Consider the following 14,679-nt stretch of genomic DNA (forward strand, 5'->3'; position numbering starts at 1 on the left):
ACCCGCAGCAGGGCACCGGGTCCCCCCCTGAGGGCCGTGAACGGCAGCACCGTAAGGATCTATGGCACCCGTCAGGTGCAGCTACAGTTCGGCTCCAGCCAGTTCACGTGGGACTTTACACTGGCCGCCGTAGCCCAACCGCTTCTGGGTGCGGATTTTTTGCGGGCTCACAGCCTACTGGTCGACCTGCCCAGGAAGAGACTGGTACACGCCGAGACCTTTCAGACGTTCTCCCTGGGTGCAGCCCAGTTGCCAGCCCCTCACCTCGGCTCCATCACGCTGTCCGACAACGACTTCACCAGGGTCCTGGCGGAGTTCCCATCGGTTCTGGCACCGCAGTTCACAGCGGCCATGCCCAGGCACGGCGTACAGCACCACATCCCGACCCAGGGACCACCCCTCCACGCCCGTGCTCGGCAGCTTCCCCCGGACAAGCTCCGACTGGCGAAGGAGGAGTTCCAGAGGATGGAGGAATTGGGGACCATCCGGCGGTCCGACAGCCCATGGGCCTCCCCCCTGCACATGGTGCCCAAAGCAACGGGGGGCTGGAGACCGTGCGGCGACTACCGCAGGCTGAACGAGGCTACCACACTGGACCTCTACCCTGTGCCGCACATTCAGGACTTTGCAGCAAACCTGCACGGCGCACGGATCTTCTCCAAGGTAGATCTCGTCCGGGGATACCATCAAATCCCGATGCATCCTGACGACGTCCCCAAAACGGCTCTCATCACCCCTTTCGGCCTTTTCGAGTTCCATTGCATGCCGTTCGGCCTGAAGAATGCCGCACAGACGTTCCAGCAATTAATGGACGCGGTGGGACGGGACCTGGACTTCGCGTTCATCTATTTGGATGACATCCTCATAGCCAGCGGCAGTCGTCAGGAGCATCTGTCCCACCTCCGTCAACTCTGCGCCCAACTGAGTGAGTACGGTCTTACAATCAACCCCGCCAAATGCCAGTTCGGACTCGATACCATTGACTTCCTGGGCCACAGGATTACTAAAGACGGGGCAACCCCTCTGCCCGCTAAGGTAGATGCGGTCCGCCACTTCCCCCGACCCACCACGATCAAAGGCCTTCAGGAATTCGTAGGTATGGTCAATTTCTACCCCCGCTTCCTCCCTTCAGCTGCCCGGATCATGCGCCCCCTGTTTGCCCTGATGTCGGGTCCGAGCAAGGACATTACCTGGGACGAGGAGTCCGCCGCCGCTTTCGTTCAAACGAAGGAAGCTTTGGCGGACGCCGCAATGCTAGTACATCCCAGAATGGACACCCCTACCGCCCTCACAGTGGACGCATCAAACACGGCAGTCGGTGGGGTGCTGGAGCAGCTCATCGCAGGTCGCTGGCAACCCCTGGCGTTTTTCAGCAAACACCTGCAGCCACCCGAGTTTAAGTACAGTGCTTTCGACCGGGAACTGTTGGCGCTCTACCTGGCAATCCGGCATTTCAGGTACTTCCTAGAAGGTCGGCCCTTCACCGCGTTCACGGACCACAAACCGCTTACCTTTGCGTTTACGAAAGCGTCCGACCCCTGGTCGTCCCGCCAGCAACGCCACCTGTCCTACATCTCTGAATACACGACGGATGTCCGGCACGTCTCGGGTAAGGACAATGTCGTGGCGGATGCGCTCTCTCACCCTACCGTTCATGCCCTTTCCCAAGGGGTAGACTTTGAGGCGCTGGCAGAGGCGCAGCAGGCGGATGAGGAGATTCCGAGTTACAGAACCGCAGTCTCCGGTTTGCAGCTCCAGGACCTCCCCGTGGGCCCAGGTGAGAGGACCCTACTCTGTGACGTCGCCACCGGCCAGCCCCGTCCAGTCGTCCCGACAGCATGGCGGCGCCGCGTTTTCGACTCCATTCATAACTTGGCGCATCCCTCCATCCGGACAACTGTCCGGATGGTTTCCGGCAGGTTCGTTTGGCACGGACTCCGCAAACAGGTCAGTGAATGGGCCAAAACGTGCATGCACTGCCAGACGGCCAAGGTGCAGCGGCACACCAAAGCCCCACCGCAGCAGTTCCATCCCGCCCACCGGCGTTTCGACCACATTCATGTGGATATCGTGGGCCCCCTGCCAGTGTCGCGCAGAGCGCGTTACCTCCTGACTATCGTGGACCGGTTCACAAGATGGCCAGAGGCGGTCCCGCTCACCGACACCACCTCCGAATCTTGCGCCCGAGCCCTGATCGCCACCTGGATATCTCGCTTTGGTGTACCAGCCCACATTACCTCCGACAGAGGCGCCCAGTTCACCTCCAGCCTGTGGTCAGCTATGGCCAGCCTTTTGGGGACTCAGCTGCACCACACCACTGCCTACCACCCACAGTCGAACGGGCTAGTGGAGCGTTTCCACCGTCACCTGAAGTCGGCCCTCATGGCCCGCCTGCGAGGAGCCAACTGGGCGGACGAGCTTCCCTGGGTCCTACTCGGCATTCGCACAGCGCCCAAGGACGACCTGCACGCCTCGTCGGCCGAGTTGGTATACGGCGCACCCCTGGTCGTCCCCGGGGAGTTCCTACCAGCCCCAAGGGGGCAAGAGGAAGAACCCGCAGCAGTCCTGGGCAGACTACGCGAGAAGCTCGGTAACCTGGCCCCCATACCCACTTCACAGCACGGGCGGCACCCGACCTGCGTACCCAAAGACCTACAGAACTGTAAGTTTGTGTTTGTACGAAGGGGCGGGCATCGGCCGCCGCTGCAGCGGCCATACGAGGGGCCATTTATGGTGCTCCGGAACAACGGGTCCACGTTCGTGCTGGACGTTGGGGGGAAAGAGGAGGTTTTCACGGTGGACCGCCTCAAACCAGCCCATGTGGACCTGGCGCAACTGGCCGAGTTTCCAGTGCCTCGGCGCAGAGGCCAACCTCCCAAGCAGGTTCTGGCCCAGACTGTGGACATTGGGTGGTGTATCGCCGGTTCTGTGGGGGGGGTTATGTGGCGACCCATTTCCTGGCGTATCCGAACCGACTCACAATTAGATAGCCTACGGGGGTTTGCAAGCACAGAGCTTTGGAGCCTCTGCGCCATGGGGGGCCGGTTGACAGAGGCTTAAAAGTGAGGCTGAAGTTTTCGAATAAAGTTTTTTCCTTCGACTGCAGTTACCGACTCCGTGTCGTAATTTTAGCGCTGCGTGTAGCACACTGCTACAATTCACTGTTAAGGTTGGCAGTGACAATATTTTTCTCAATGTACAAATCCATTTAAGGTGAGAAGGGGAAAGTTTAAAAGGAGATGTGCAGGCATGTTTTATTTCTTCAGAGAGTGATATATGCTTGGAAAGGGCTGCCAGGGGAAGTATATTGATCAAAGTAGAGATGATAGTGGTGCTCAGAAGGCTTTTGTATTGACACACCTGTGAAGCACTTTGAGGCACTCAACATGTAAAATAATGTGATAAAGCCACAGATTGCTTGGAGTCTATTTTTTTTGTGTGTGTGTGCCATACTCTGCCAGAGCCTCGGCGACCACTTATTTTTTCCAAGTGGTTGTCTTGGAGGAAAGATTCTGTGAGTGGTCCCCCACGTCCTTCTCACAGCGCAGTGTTTTTTTTTACGAGGCCGAGTTGCGAGTTCGACGCTCAACCCGGCACGGATGGAAAGTGTGTCCGGGAGCGGTTTGACTGGATTGAACTCCGGAGTCTGGCCCTGGTGTCACTGCACCACCAGCCAGCTTGGAGTCTTTTAGGTGTTAAATTTTATTTTTATTTTTACATTTAAAAAAAACAAACAGCCAATGCCCTCTGAAGGTCCTGATGAACTCTTGGTTGTTTTATATTTTTTCTCATATATGCTGTCTGACCTCCTGAGTTCCTTCAGCATTTTATGTGTACGATTCCTCTAAAAGTAATCCACTTTAACCATTCAAAGTCCATTAATTCTCAAAATATGTATGCAGCATACAGCCCTGAGATTAATCCTCCCCACAGACAGCCACGAAACAAGAACAACCATGGAACCTGTTGGAAAAATAAACCCATCCAAGCACAAAAAACATTGTACAAAAGGCAACAAAAAAGAGCGATAAACATAGAATATAAAACTCAAAATCAAAGGGCATATTTCAGTTCAGCTCAGTATTCCTTATCTGCATTACTTTTAGTATCAGTGTTCCTTATTATATGTATTGTGGAGGATTCTGAGAAATTTCAAGGTAGAAATATGCTTTATCTTTTGAGACACGAGAGATTATGGATACTGGGACACGGAGCATTACAAAATGCTAGAGGAAGTCAGTGGATCAGGTAGCAGCTATGGAGAAAAAAGAACAAGATGAAGGACCTTGGCCCAAAACATCAACCTTTTATTCCTTTTCATAGATGCTGCCTAACCTGCTGAGTCCTCCAGCATTTTGAATGCTTTATTTTACCTCAGCCATCTGAGTTTCCAGTTCTAATATGATAGATCATAATGATATAATTCACCCTACAGTTTGAAAGGGAGAAGCTACTGTCAGACGTAACAGTACGTAGAGAAAAGGGAATTACAGAGACACGCAAGAGGAGCTGGCCAAAACTGATTGGAAGGGGACACTAGCACAGATTACAGCAGCACAACAGTGGCTGGAGTTTCTGGGGGCAATTTGGAAGGTGCAGGATACATATATATTCCTAAATATGAATATTCTAAAGAGAGGATGAGACAACCATGGGTGACGAGGTTAGTCAAAGACAGCATAAAAGCAAGAGAGGGCATATAATATTGCAAAAGTTAGTGGGAAAGCTAAAAAGGTGGGATGCTTTTAAAAATCAACAGAAAGCAACTAAAAAAAAGCATAAGGAGAGAAAATACAAAATATGAAGGTAAACTAGTCAAAAGTATTAAAGAGGATACTGAAAGTATTTTTCAGATATATAAAGAGTAAAAAAGATGTGAGGGTGGATATTGGACTGCTGAAAAATGATGCTGGAGAGGAAGTAATGGGCAACAAAGAAATGCCGGCTGAACTTAATAAGTATTTTGCATCAATCTTCACTGTGGAAGACACCAGCAGTGTGCCATAAATTCAAGAGCCCCAGGGGGTAGGAGGGAGTATAATAGTTTTTACTAAAGAGAAAATGCTTGGAAAGCTGAAAGGTCTGAAGACAGATAAATCACCAAGATAATATGGACTGTACCAGAGGATTCTAAAAGAGATAGCTGAAAATATTGTGGAGGCATTAGTAATGGTATTTCAAGGCTCATTAGATAATGGAATGGTTCTAGAGGACTAGAAATTTGCAAATATCAGGAGAGAGTGAGGGAGAAGAAAGGAAATTATAAAGGCTTCAGCCCGAAACATCAACTGCACTTTTTTTTCTCCATAGATGCTGCCTGGCCTGCCGAGTTCTTCCAGCAACTTATGTGTGTTACTTGGATTTCTGGTTTCTGCAGATTTTCTCTCGTTTGTGATCAGTGGATGTTGTTTACTTGGATTTACAGAAGGCCTTCGAAAAGATGCCACACACAAGGCTGCATAACAGCCCATGGTACTATAGGAGAGATACTAGCATGAATAGAGCACTGGCTGATTGACTGGAGGCGAACAGTCAGAATAAAGGGGCCTATTCTGGTTGATTGTTACTGATCGGGCAGCATCCGTGGAAACGAGCTGTCAATGTTTCGGGCCGAGACCCTTCGCCAGGACTGAAGAAGGAGTGGGCAGGGGCCCTTATAAAGAAGGTGTGGGGGGGGGGGGGGGGGAAGAAGGCTGGTGGATGTCAGGTGAAAAACCAATCAGAGGAAAGATCAAGGGGTGGGGGAGGGGAAGCAGGGAGGAGATAGGCAGGAAAAGTGAAGAAGGAATGTAAGGTGAAAGCATTGTGTAGTAGAAGAAGGCACAATCATGAGAGAGGTGATAAGTACTTGGAGGAGGAGGCACAGTGAAACTGGGATGGGGGAAAGGAGAGGGAGGGAATTACCGGAAGTTGGAGAATTCAATGTTCAATAGAAAAGGTGTGTCAAAAGGGCAATGCTATGATAGTCATGGGAGATTTTAACATGCAGGTCGATTGGGAAAATCAAGTTGGTAATGGATCTCAAGAGAGTGAGTTTGTTGAATGCATGCAAAATGGCTTTTTGGAGCAGTTTATTGTTGAGCCTACTTTGGGATAAGCTATATTGGACTGGGTGTTATATAATGAACCGGTGGCGATTAGGGAGCTTAAGGTAAAGGAACCCTTAAGAGTTAGTGATCACAATATGATTGAGTTCAACTTCAAATTTGCTAGGGACAAAGTAAAGTCTAACATAGCAGTACTTCAGTGAAGTAAAGGAAATTACAGTGGTATGAGAGAGGCATTGGCCAAAGTAAATTGGAAGGAGATGCTGTTAGGGATGACAGCAGAGCAGAAATGGTGTGAGTTTCTGGAAAAATGATAAACGTGCAGGATAGCTGTATTCAAAAAACAAAAAAAACTCAAATGGCAAAATAGTACAACCGTGGCTAACAAGAGAAGTAAAAGCAAAGAGAGGGCATACAATAAAGCAAAAATTATCAGGAAGAGAGAGGATTCGGAAACTTTAAAAAACCTACAGACAGTAACTAAAACAATCATTAGGAGCGAAAAGATGAAAAATGAAAGCAAGCTAGCAAGCAATATCAAAGTGAATAGTAAAAGCTTTTTCAAATGTGTAAAAAAAAGGAGATGATAGTGGATATAGGACTGCTAGAATACGAGGCTGAAGAAAAAATAGTGCGCGACAAGGAGATGGCAGATGAACTAAATGAGTAGTTTTCATTAGTCTTCGCTGTGGAAAACACTAGCAGTGTGAGGTGTTGAAGGGTGTGAGGGAAGAGAAGTGAGTGCAGTTACGATTACAAGGGAGAAGGTGCTCGAAAAGCTGAAAGACCTAAATGTACATAAGTCTCCCTGGCCAGATGAACTGCACCCTAGAGTTCTGAAAGAGCAGTAGAGATTGTGGAGGCATTAGTAATGATCTTTCAAGAATCACTTGCACTATGCCAGAGTTCAGAGGACTGGAAAATTGCAAATGTCACTTCACTCTTTAAGAAAAACGGAAGGTAGCAGAAAGGAAATTATAGACCAGCTAACCTGACCTCAGTGGTTGGTAAGGATCCTAATTGCTAAGGATGAGATCATGGAGTACTTGGTGACACAGGACAAAATAGGCCAATGTCAGCATGGTTTCCTCAAGGGAAAATCCTTCCTGATGAACCTGTTGGAATTCTTTGAGGAAATTACAAGTAGGATAGATAAAGGGGATGCAGTGAATGTTGTATATTTTGACTTCCGGAAGGCCTTTGACAAGGTAGAGGCTGCTTACCATGTTAGAGCCCATGGTATTATAGGAAGGTGACTGGCATGGTTAGAGAATTGGCTGATTGGTAGGAGGCAATGAGTAGGAATAAAAGGATACCTTTATGGTTGTGACTAGCAGTGTTCTGCAGGGATTGGTGTTGGGACCGCTTCTTTTTATGTTGTATGTCAATTACTTAGATGATGGAATAGATGGTTTGTTGACAAGTTTACAGATGATATGAAGATTGGTGGAGGAGCAGGTAGTGTTGAGGAAACAGAGAGTCTGCAGAAGGACTTAGATAGATTAGAAGAATGGGCAAGAGAGTGGCAAATGAAATAGAATGTTCAAAAATGCATGGTCATGCACTTTGGTAATAGAAATAAATGTGCAAACTAGTTTCTGAATGGGGAGAAAATCCAAAAATCTGAAATGTAAAGGGACTTGGGGGTCCTTATTCAAAACACCATGTTAACATGTAGTAGAGTCAGTGGTGAGGAAGGCAAATACAAAGTTAGCATTCATTTCAAGAGGTCTGGCATACAAGAGCAGGGATGTGATGCTGAAGCTTTATAAGGCACTGGTGAGGGCTCACCTTGAGTATTGTTTTGGGTTCCTCATCCAAGAAAAGATGTGCTGGCATTGGAGAGGGTTCAGAGGAGGTTCACAAGGATGATTCTGGGAATGAAAGGCTTATGATACGAAGAATGTTTGATAGCTCTGAGACTGTACTTACTGGATTTTAGAAGGATGGGGGGGGGGGGCATCTCACTGAAACTTATCGAATGTTGAAAGGCCTAGACACAGTAGATGTGGAAACAATGTTTCCTATGGTGGGTGTCCAGGACAAGAGAGCACGGCCTCAGGATAGAGAGGCGTCCATTTAAAACAGATGCGTAAGCATTTCTTTAATCAGAGGGTGGCAAATTTGTGAAATTTGTTAATACAGGCAGCTGTGGAGGCCAGGTCATTGAGTGTATTTAAGGAAGAGAGTGAAAGATTCTTGATTGGACATGGCATCAAAGGGAGTGGGGCTCAGTGGGGGGGAAAGGGATCAGCCATGATTGAATGGCGCAGCAGACACAATGGGCCAAATGGCCTAATTCTGCTCCTATGTCTTATGGTCTAATGAAACAACAAATTTTGAAAGCTCTAGATAGTGTGGTTCCAAAGAAGATATTTCCTATTGTGGGTGTGTCTAAGACCAGAAGGCACAGCCTCAGAATAGAGGGATAGAGGGATGTCCACTTAGCTGCATGGTGGTCTATCTGTGAAATTCATCGCCATGGATGGTTGTGAAGGCCATGTCAATGAGTGTACTTAAAGAAGAGGTTGATAGATTCTTGCTTTGTCAGAGCATTAAAGGTTATGGAGAGAAGGTAGGAGAATAGAGTTGAGAGGGATAATAAATCAGCCATGATGGAATGGCGGAGGAGATTCAATGGGCCAAGTGACCTAATTCTGCTCTCATGTCTTGTAATTTTCTGTGTTAAGTAAATTAAATAAAACATTCTGACCTGAGAACAGTTTCGGTGGTGCAGCAGTCTTCATAAGGAACACGGTACCCAACTTCATGACCTACATTCAAGTCCAGTTCATCAGCTACACGTTGTGCTAAACACATGGCAGACAGACTGTGGGGCTGTGTGCAGACCACCATTCCATGTTGATACTGGACCGATAGGGCATACTCAGCACACCACTGGGAAATCTAATAAGGGAAAACAATGACAACATCAACCACATCATATTGTTTAATTTTAACTTGCTGTTCCCACTTTAAAGCACTAACAAGAAAAAAAACTTAATACTTTTTCTATAACTTGCTATGAAAAATACTATGAACCAGATCTCACTAGTCTTGACCTATAGCCCAGAATTGATGTCCATGGCCCACAACCAATATTTATTTGTGCCAGGTACAGTGGGGATACAGGGGAAGATTTGTGGGGGTGGAAGATCTTCACTACACGAGGTTCAGAAAGAGAAGTCCGAACTGCTTTTTGTGGAATTATCCGGATGTCCTCACCCCAGAACCTCACTGAATTTGACAAGGAAAAGATGAGTAGAACTTCTCCTCCTATCAACGTTTCTAACATTCACACAATTGGCAAACCCTGATTTAGAGGCTGTGTCCTCTGGTCCTAGATCCTCGCACTATTGCGAACAATCTCTGTGGCTCCACTCTATCTCGGCCTTAGGTAGGTTATTGAAATCATTGTAAATCATTTTAAAAATTCAAAGATCAACCACATTAAAACAAAAGAATTACAAAAAACTAGGAGACAAGTGAATCCGGTCTGACATTTGGTATAGTTAGTGAGGTAATTCTTATTGTGACACTAAGGAACTCAATCCAGACCAGGTACCACATAGAGTCCAGCATCAGGTCACAAGTCCACAATCAGAAATATTTGGCACAAAAATATTTTTGTTAACTTGCAATCGTTAGATTTGAAACATCTCCCCTATTTTATGGTTTTGCTTTCAGGATGCTCTCAAAGATCTATAAAGATGTGGTATGACCAAGCTGGTCCTTCACAGCCCAACACACAACTCACACCTGATTTTCAGTGCTGCTATCTAAGGCTACACCCACACTGGACTGGATAATTTTGAAAACGCCGGTTTCACATAAAAACGATAGGCGTCCACACTATGCGTTTTTAAAAATATCTCTATCTACATTGAAACGGAGATTTCGGCGAATCTCCTCCTACTGGGCATGCGCAGGACACATCTACCAAAAACAAGCGACATGTTTGGTGTCGAATCTCGCTGTGAAAGTGCGCGTTTGTGTAGCTACAGACTAGAAAAACTTAAAACGACGGACAGCTGTTGGCTCTCGCGCAGGAGAAAAAAATTTTAAAAAAACAAATACTGGAGCATACGAAGACAACCGATAGGGTGTTCATGGACAGATTGACCCAGCTTACGATGAACATTGAAAAACTGACTAACTCTGCTGCAATAATAAAGCACCTTGTTAAATGTATAAATGTTTTAATGTCTGCATCAGTGTTATCTTGTATTTCCATACAATGTTACATTAGGCTGTTACACATCCATTGTCAGAGAAGTACTTGCATAAATAGGTAAACCACCTTCATACGAGCAAGGACAGAAAACAAGGCGATGTGAGTATAATTATTTATTCAGTAAGTTATGGATTAAAGTATTTGGTGAGTACATTTCTAACTCTTCTGACTTCAGTCTCATTGCTGTCTGTTCTGAAACTGTTAGGTTGCGTTCAAGAAAACAATGAAATAGTGCACTGCCGTCTGATAGCGCTTTCAGAAGTCTCCGGTTACCCCGTCCACACTGATCTGCCTGAGCAGTGTTTTCAAAAATACCTACCCTGGAAAGTGTTTCTGATAAGCTACGGTTTTGTGGGACGAAAACAGCATTTTAGTGTGGACAAAGGATAAAGACGAAGAGATAAAGCTTCGGTTACGGATTTATCCAGTGTAGTGTGGACGTAGCCTAAGTGGAGTATGCACATACTGTAATTATGTGGAATTCCCTTAAATGCTCGCTTCACCCACAAGCCAAACGTATGGATTGGTAGGTTAATTGGCCACTGTCAATTGACATTACTATGGGAAAGCTGATGGCTCTGAAACAAGTGGGAACAGTGCATACGGATGTTTGATAGTTAGCAAAGATGTGAAGGGCTGAAGGGATAGGTGGCAGAGTAATCTGTGAGAAGGTTCCAAAAAACTTGCAAAGATACGGATACCATGATCAAGTGAAAATCCTGGCAGAGAATATTTTGTGGCTTGGTATGAAACTATCTAGGTTGGAATGCTAAAATCTTTTACTATTTAAATTAAGAGAAATTAGTAATTATTATATTCCAAAGAGATTTGAGTCCTTTAAAAAGTTAACATGTAGATTAAAGAATTATCTGGACATTATTTCATTAAGGACAGGTGAAATGCTGGAGACCAAAGACAACTTGGCGCCTTACTGTAGAGGCAGAAATGAGGACTCTGAACCACACCTGGGGCACAAAAGAGAAGACCACTAAGAACAGATAGAGATGGAAGAAATGCATTGCTGCCCTAAATGCCAACAGTATAACATGCAGAAAGTAAGATTAAAGAATTACAAAAGTAAAGTTCAATGGTCAAAGTAAATTTATTATTAAAAGAATGTATATGTCACCATATACTTCCTGGAGATTCATTTACTTTCAATCATTCATAATAAAAGAAAGAAATACAACAGAATAATGACAATCTACACACAAAGACTGACAAACAACCAAACTGCAAAATAAGATAAAGTCTTCAAATACATCAAAACACAAGTAAATAAATAATACTGAGAACACGAGTTGTAGAGTCCTTGAAAGTGAGTCGATAGGTTGTGGAATCATTCAGTGCTGAGGTGAGTGAGGTTCACCTTTACAACAAGATGATTTAAACACATTTGGTAAGGCTTGTTGTAATTGGAAAGTATACTAATAAAATCACACCCTTGGTAATATATAATTTTTTCTCAATGAATTATTAAAGAATATAGATTATCTACCCTTAGAAATGGAGCAGTGACACGTCATTATATTACTGACATGAGAGAACTAGAAGGAGAGATAGTTTAGAATAAGTCCACTTTCTCCACTTAAGGAATGGGATATCATTCCCCTCATTTAAAAAGTGGCCACAATTTTTGAGCTGCTATGCATTCTCTATGTTCTAGAATGGCCTCAAATATTGTAACCCCAGCTGTTAGAACAAAGAGAGGGAAAAAAATGGAACAGGTAAAAATAAAAAGCATGAAATTCTTTGTGGTATTGACAGACATATGTTAAAAAGGCTGCTACTGGTCCACACTGAATTTATAATAGGTATTAATTTTCCATCCTTCTGCATTAAGTATAGACATCATGAACTTTTGGTGGACACACGGTTCCTCATGTACAACGTCCAACATAAAAGTAAATAATTCCCCTCACACTCCTGTTTCTGCGCAGGGCAACAAAAGATTTTCCAAATATATCATTACCTACAAAGTAAATTACTTTCATATATCCTGGTTCCCAATTTCTCCTCACGGTGTACCCAAAGTAAAATTACATTTCATGAAGTGCCAAAACTTACAAGTTGACTTTTAAATTGCTGACATCTTTTTGCCAAAAGGCTCAATATTTAAATAATTTATCCCTTTCAACCTACAAACAAGTACAATCCAATCTTTACGCTATATTATCATGTACTGCCTCAGCACTTTCTCTCCAGAATCTCTGAAACATGACAAATAGAGATGTTGCATGAGTAATCTCAAATGATAAGGCTTTCTCCATACAATGAAAAGGAAGTGGGTATCATCCAAATCAGGCATATTTAGCATATAGAACACAAAACAGACCCTTCAGCCCACAATGTTGTGCCAACTTTTTAAACTTACTCTAAGATCGATCAACCTTCCCTCCCCCATAGCCTTCCCTTTTAATTTCATCCACACAGAGCAATGGTTCCCAACCATTTTTCTGCCATGGACCTCTACCATTAATGGAGGGACCCATGAAACCTAGGTTGGGAACCCCTGATGTAGACGAAATTCAGATGAAATTATCACTATTTTAGAAAATAGGAGCAGGAAGTAGGTACTGATACTGACAATAATTTGGCACAGGTTTAACTCTGAGTATGACTCATTGTATCCTTCGTGCTTTATTGTCTAACCACACTGCACTCTCTCGGTAACTGTAACAATCTGCTCTCATTTTTACTGTATCAATATGATTATGCATGGAATAATCTGTCTGGATGGCATGTAAACAAAATTTTTCACTTTATTATTACAGTACAGATGAAAATAGTCATAGAGAAATGCATCACAGAAACGGGCCTTTGGCTCATTCAGCCCATGCCAAATCATTTAATCTGCCTACTTCCATCAACCTGGAAACCACAGCTCTCCATACCCCTACCATTTATGCATCTTGTATCTATCCAAATTTCTCTTCAATGTTGAAATTGAGCTCACATGCACCACTTGTGCTGGCAGCTCATTCCAGACTCTCACAACCCACTGAATGAAGAAGTTTCCCCTCATGTTCCCTTTAAATTTTTCAAGTTTCACCCTGAACTCGTGACATCTGGTTGGAGACCCATCCAAGCTCAGTAGAAAAAGCCTGCTTGCATTTACCCTATCTATAGCCCTCATAATTTTGTATACCTCTGTCAAATCTCCCCTCAATCTTCTAAGTTCCAAGGAATAAAGTTCTTGGAATGAAGAGAAAATAATAAACAAAAACAAACAAAACAAAAATACAGAATTTGGTTCTGATGTCAACATAAGATGGCGCTGGCATACACTGGCGACTGTAGGCTGCAGAAAATTATACCCGTTTTCCTCTTAAATATACTTCTTTTGATTTACTTTTGCTGCAATCTACAGCATGTCAATTTCCTCTCAACAATGGAAATTACATCAATGATTTTCTGATCTCATGACTGATGATTGAATGCAGAGCAGAAGGCATGAGCTCCAGCAGAGCAGTTAAGCTTGGCGCCTTTAATGTCAACTCTGTGGCTGGAGAGGGGGTACTCAAACCAGGCTAAAGCACAGAGGGATGAGGCCTCCTCTCCCCAGCATCTTGTTGGCGAACGTGCAGTCGTTAGAAAATAAGATTGACGATCTCAGGGTAAGTCTGTGGTATCAGAGGTACATTTCAATAGCTTGTTGCATTGAAACTTGGTTAACAATGAATACACCAGAAGTAGCTCTCCAACCAGGTTTTACGATTTTCAGAATGGATCGAACCATGATCTCTTGCAAGGAAAAGTGGTACATGTGCTTCTTAGTCACTTTTTATTGGTATACAGACATTGGGGATACATCAACCTCTTGTTCCCCTGACTTACAACACCCAACAATTAATTGTAAACCATTCTATTTACCTCAGAAATTCTCATTCACGATCTTGACTGCAGTTTATATACCACCAGCGGCCGATTATAAGAAAGCACTCGTGAAACTGCACAATGACGTCTGCTGGCAAAAATCTGCCCAACCGAATGCATTTCAAGTTATGGTCAATGATTTTAACCAGGCCAGGCTGAAGAAAACCCTGCCCAATTATCACCAGCATGAAACCTATTGCATCAGAGGTCCCAAAACACTAGACCGCTGTAAGACTACAATAAGGAGTGCTTATCGTTCCTTCCCAAGACGGCATTTTGGCAAATCGGACTAGTTGGCTGTACCCCTGCTACCTGCATACAGAACCAAACAAGCAAGGTTCCGGAGATCAAAAAACTAAGAGGTGGTCGCGGAGGCAGAGAATTGCCTTGAGTCAGTGGACTGGGCTGTGTTCCAAAGCTCATCTGAGGACCTGAATGGCTACACCATGGTCATAACAGACTTTATTAAAACAGCTGTGGATGAGTGCGTCACCACGAAATCGTTCAGGATTCACCCCAATC

General features: G+C 44.7%; 1 protein-coding gene across 1 annotated transcript in view; it reads right to left on the bottom strand.

Annotated features, from left to right (window-relative positions):
• Window positions 1-14,679, bottom strand: part of LOC132391939 (putative pre-mRNA-splicing factor ATP-dependent RNA helicase DHX32) — a 147,065-nt gene that overhangs the window by 87,667 nt on the left and 44,719 nt on the right. Inside the window, exon 3 of the mRNA XM_059965743.1 lies at window positions 8,761-8,954. Coding sequence (XP_059821726.1) covers window positions 8,761-8,954 — 194 coding nt within the window. The remainder of the gene's footprint in view (window positions 1-8,760; window positions 8,955-14,679) is intronic.

This window comes from Hypanus sabinus, chromosome 3, assembly GCF_030144855.1.
Source record: "Hypanus sabinus isolate sHypSab1 chromosome 3, sHypSab1.hap1, whole genome shotgun sequence".
In the NCBI taxonomy this organism is placed as follows: Eukaryota; Metazoa; Chordata; class Chondrichthyes; order Myliobatiformes; family Dasyatidae; genus Hypanus; species Hypanus sabinus.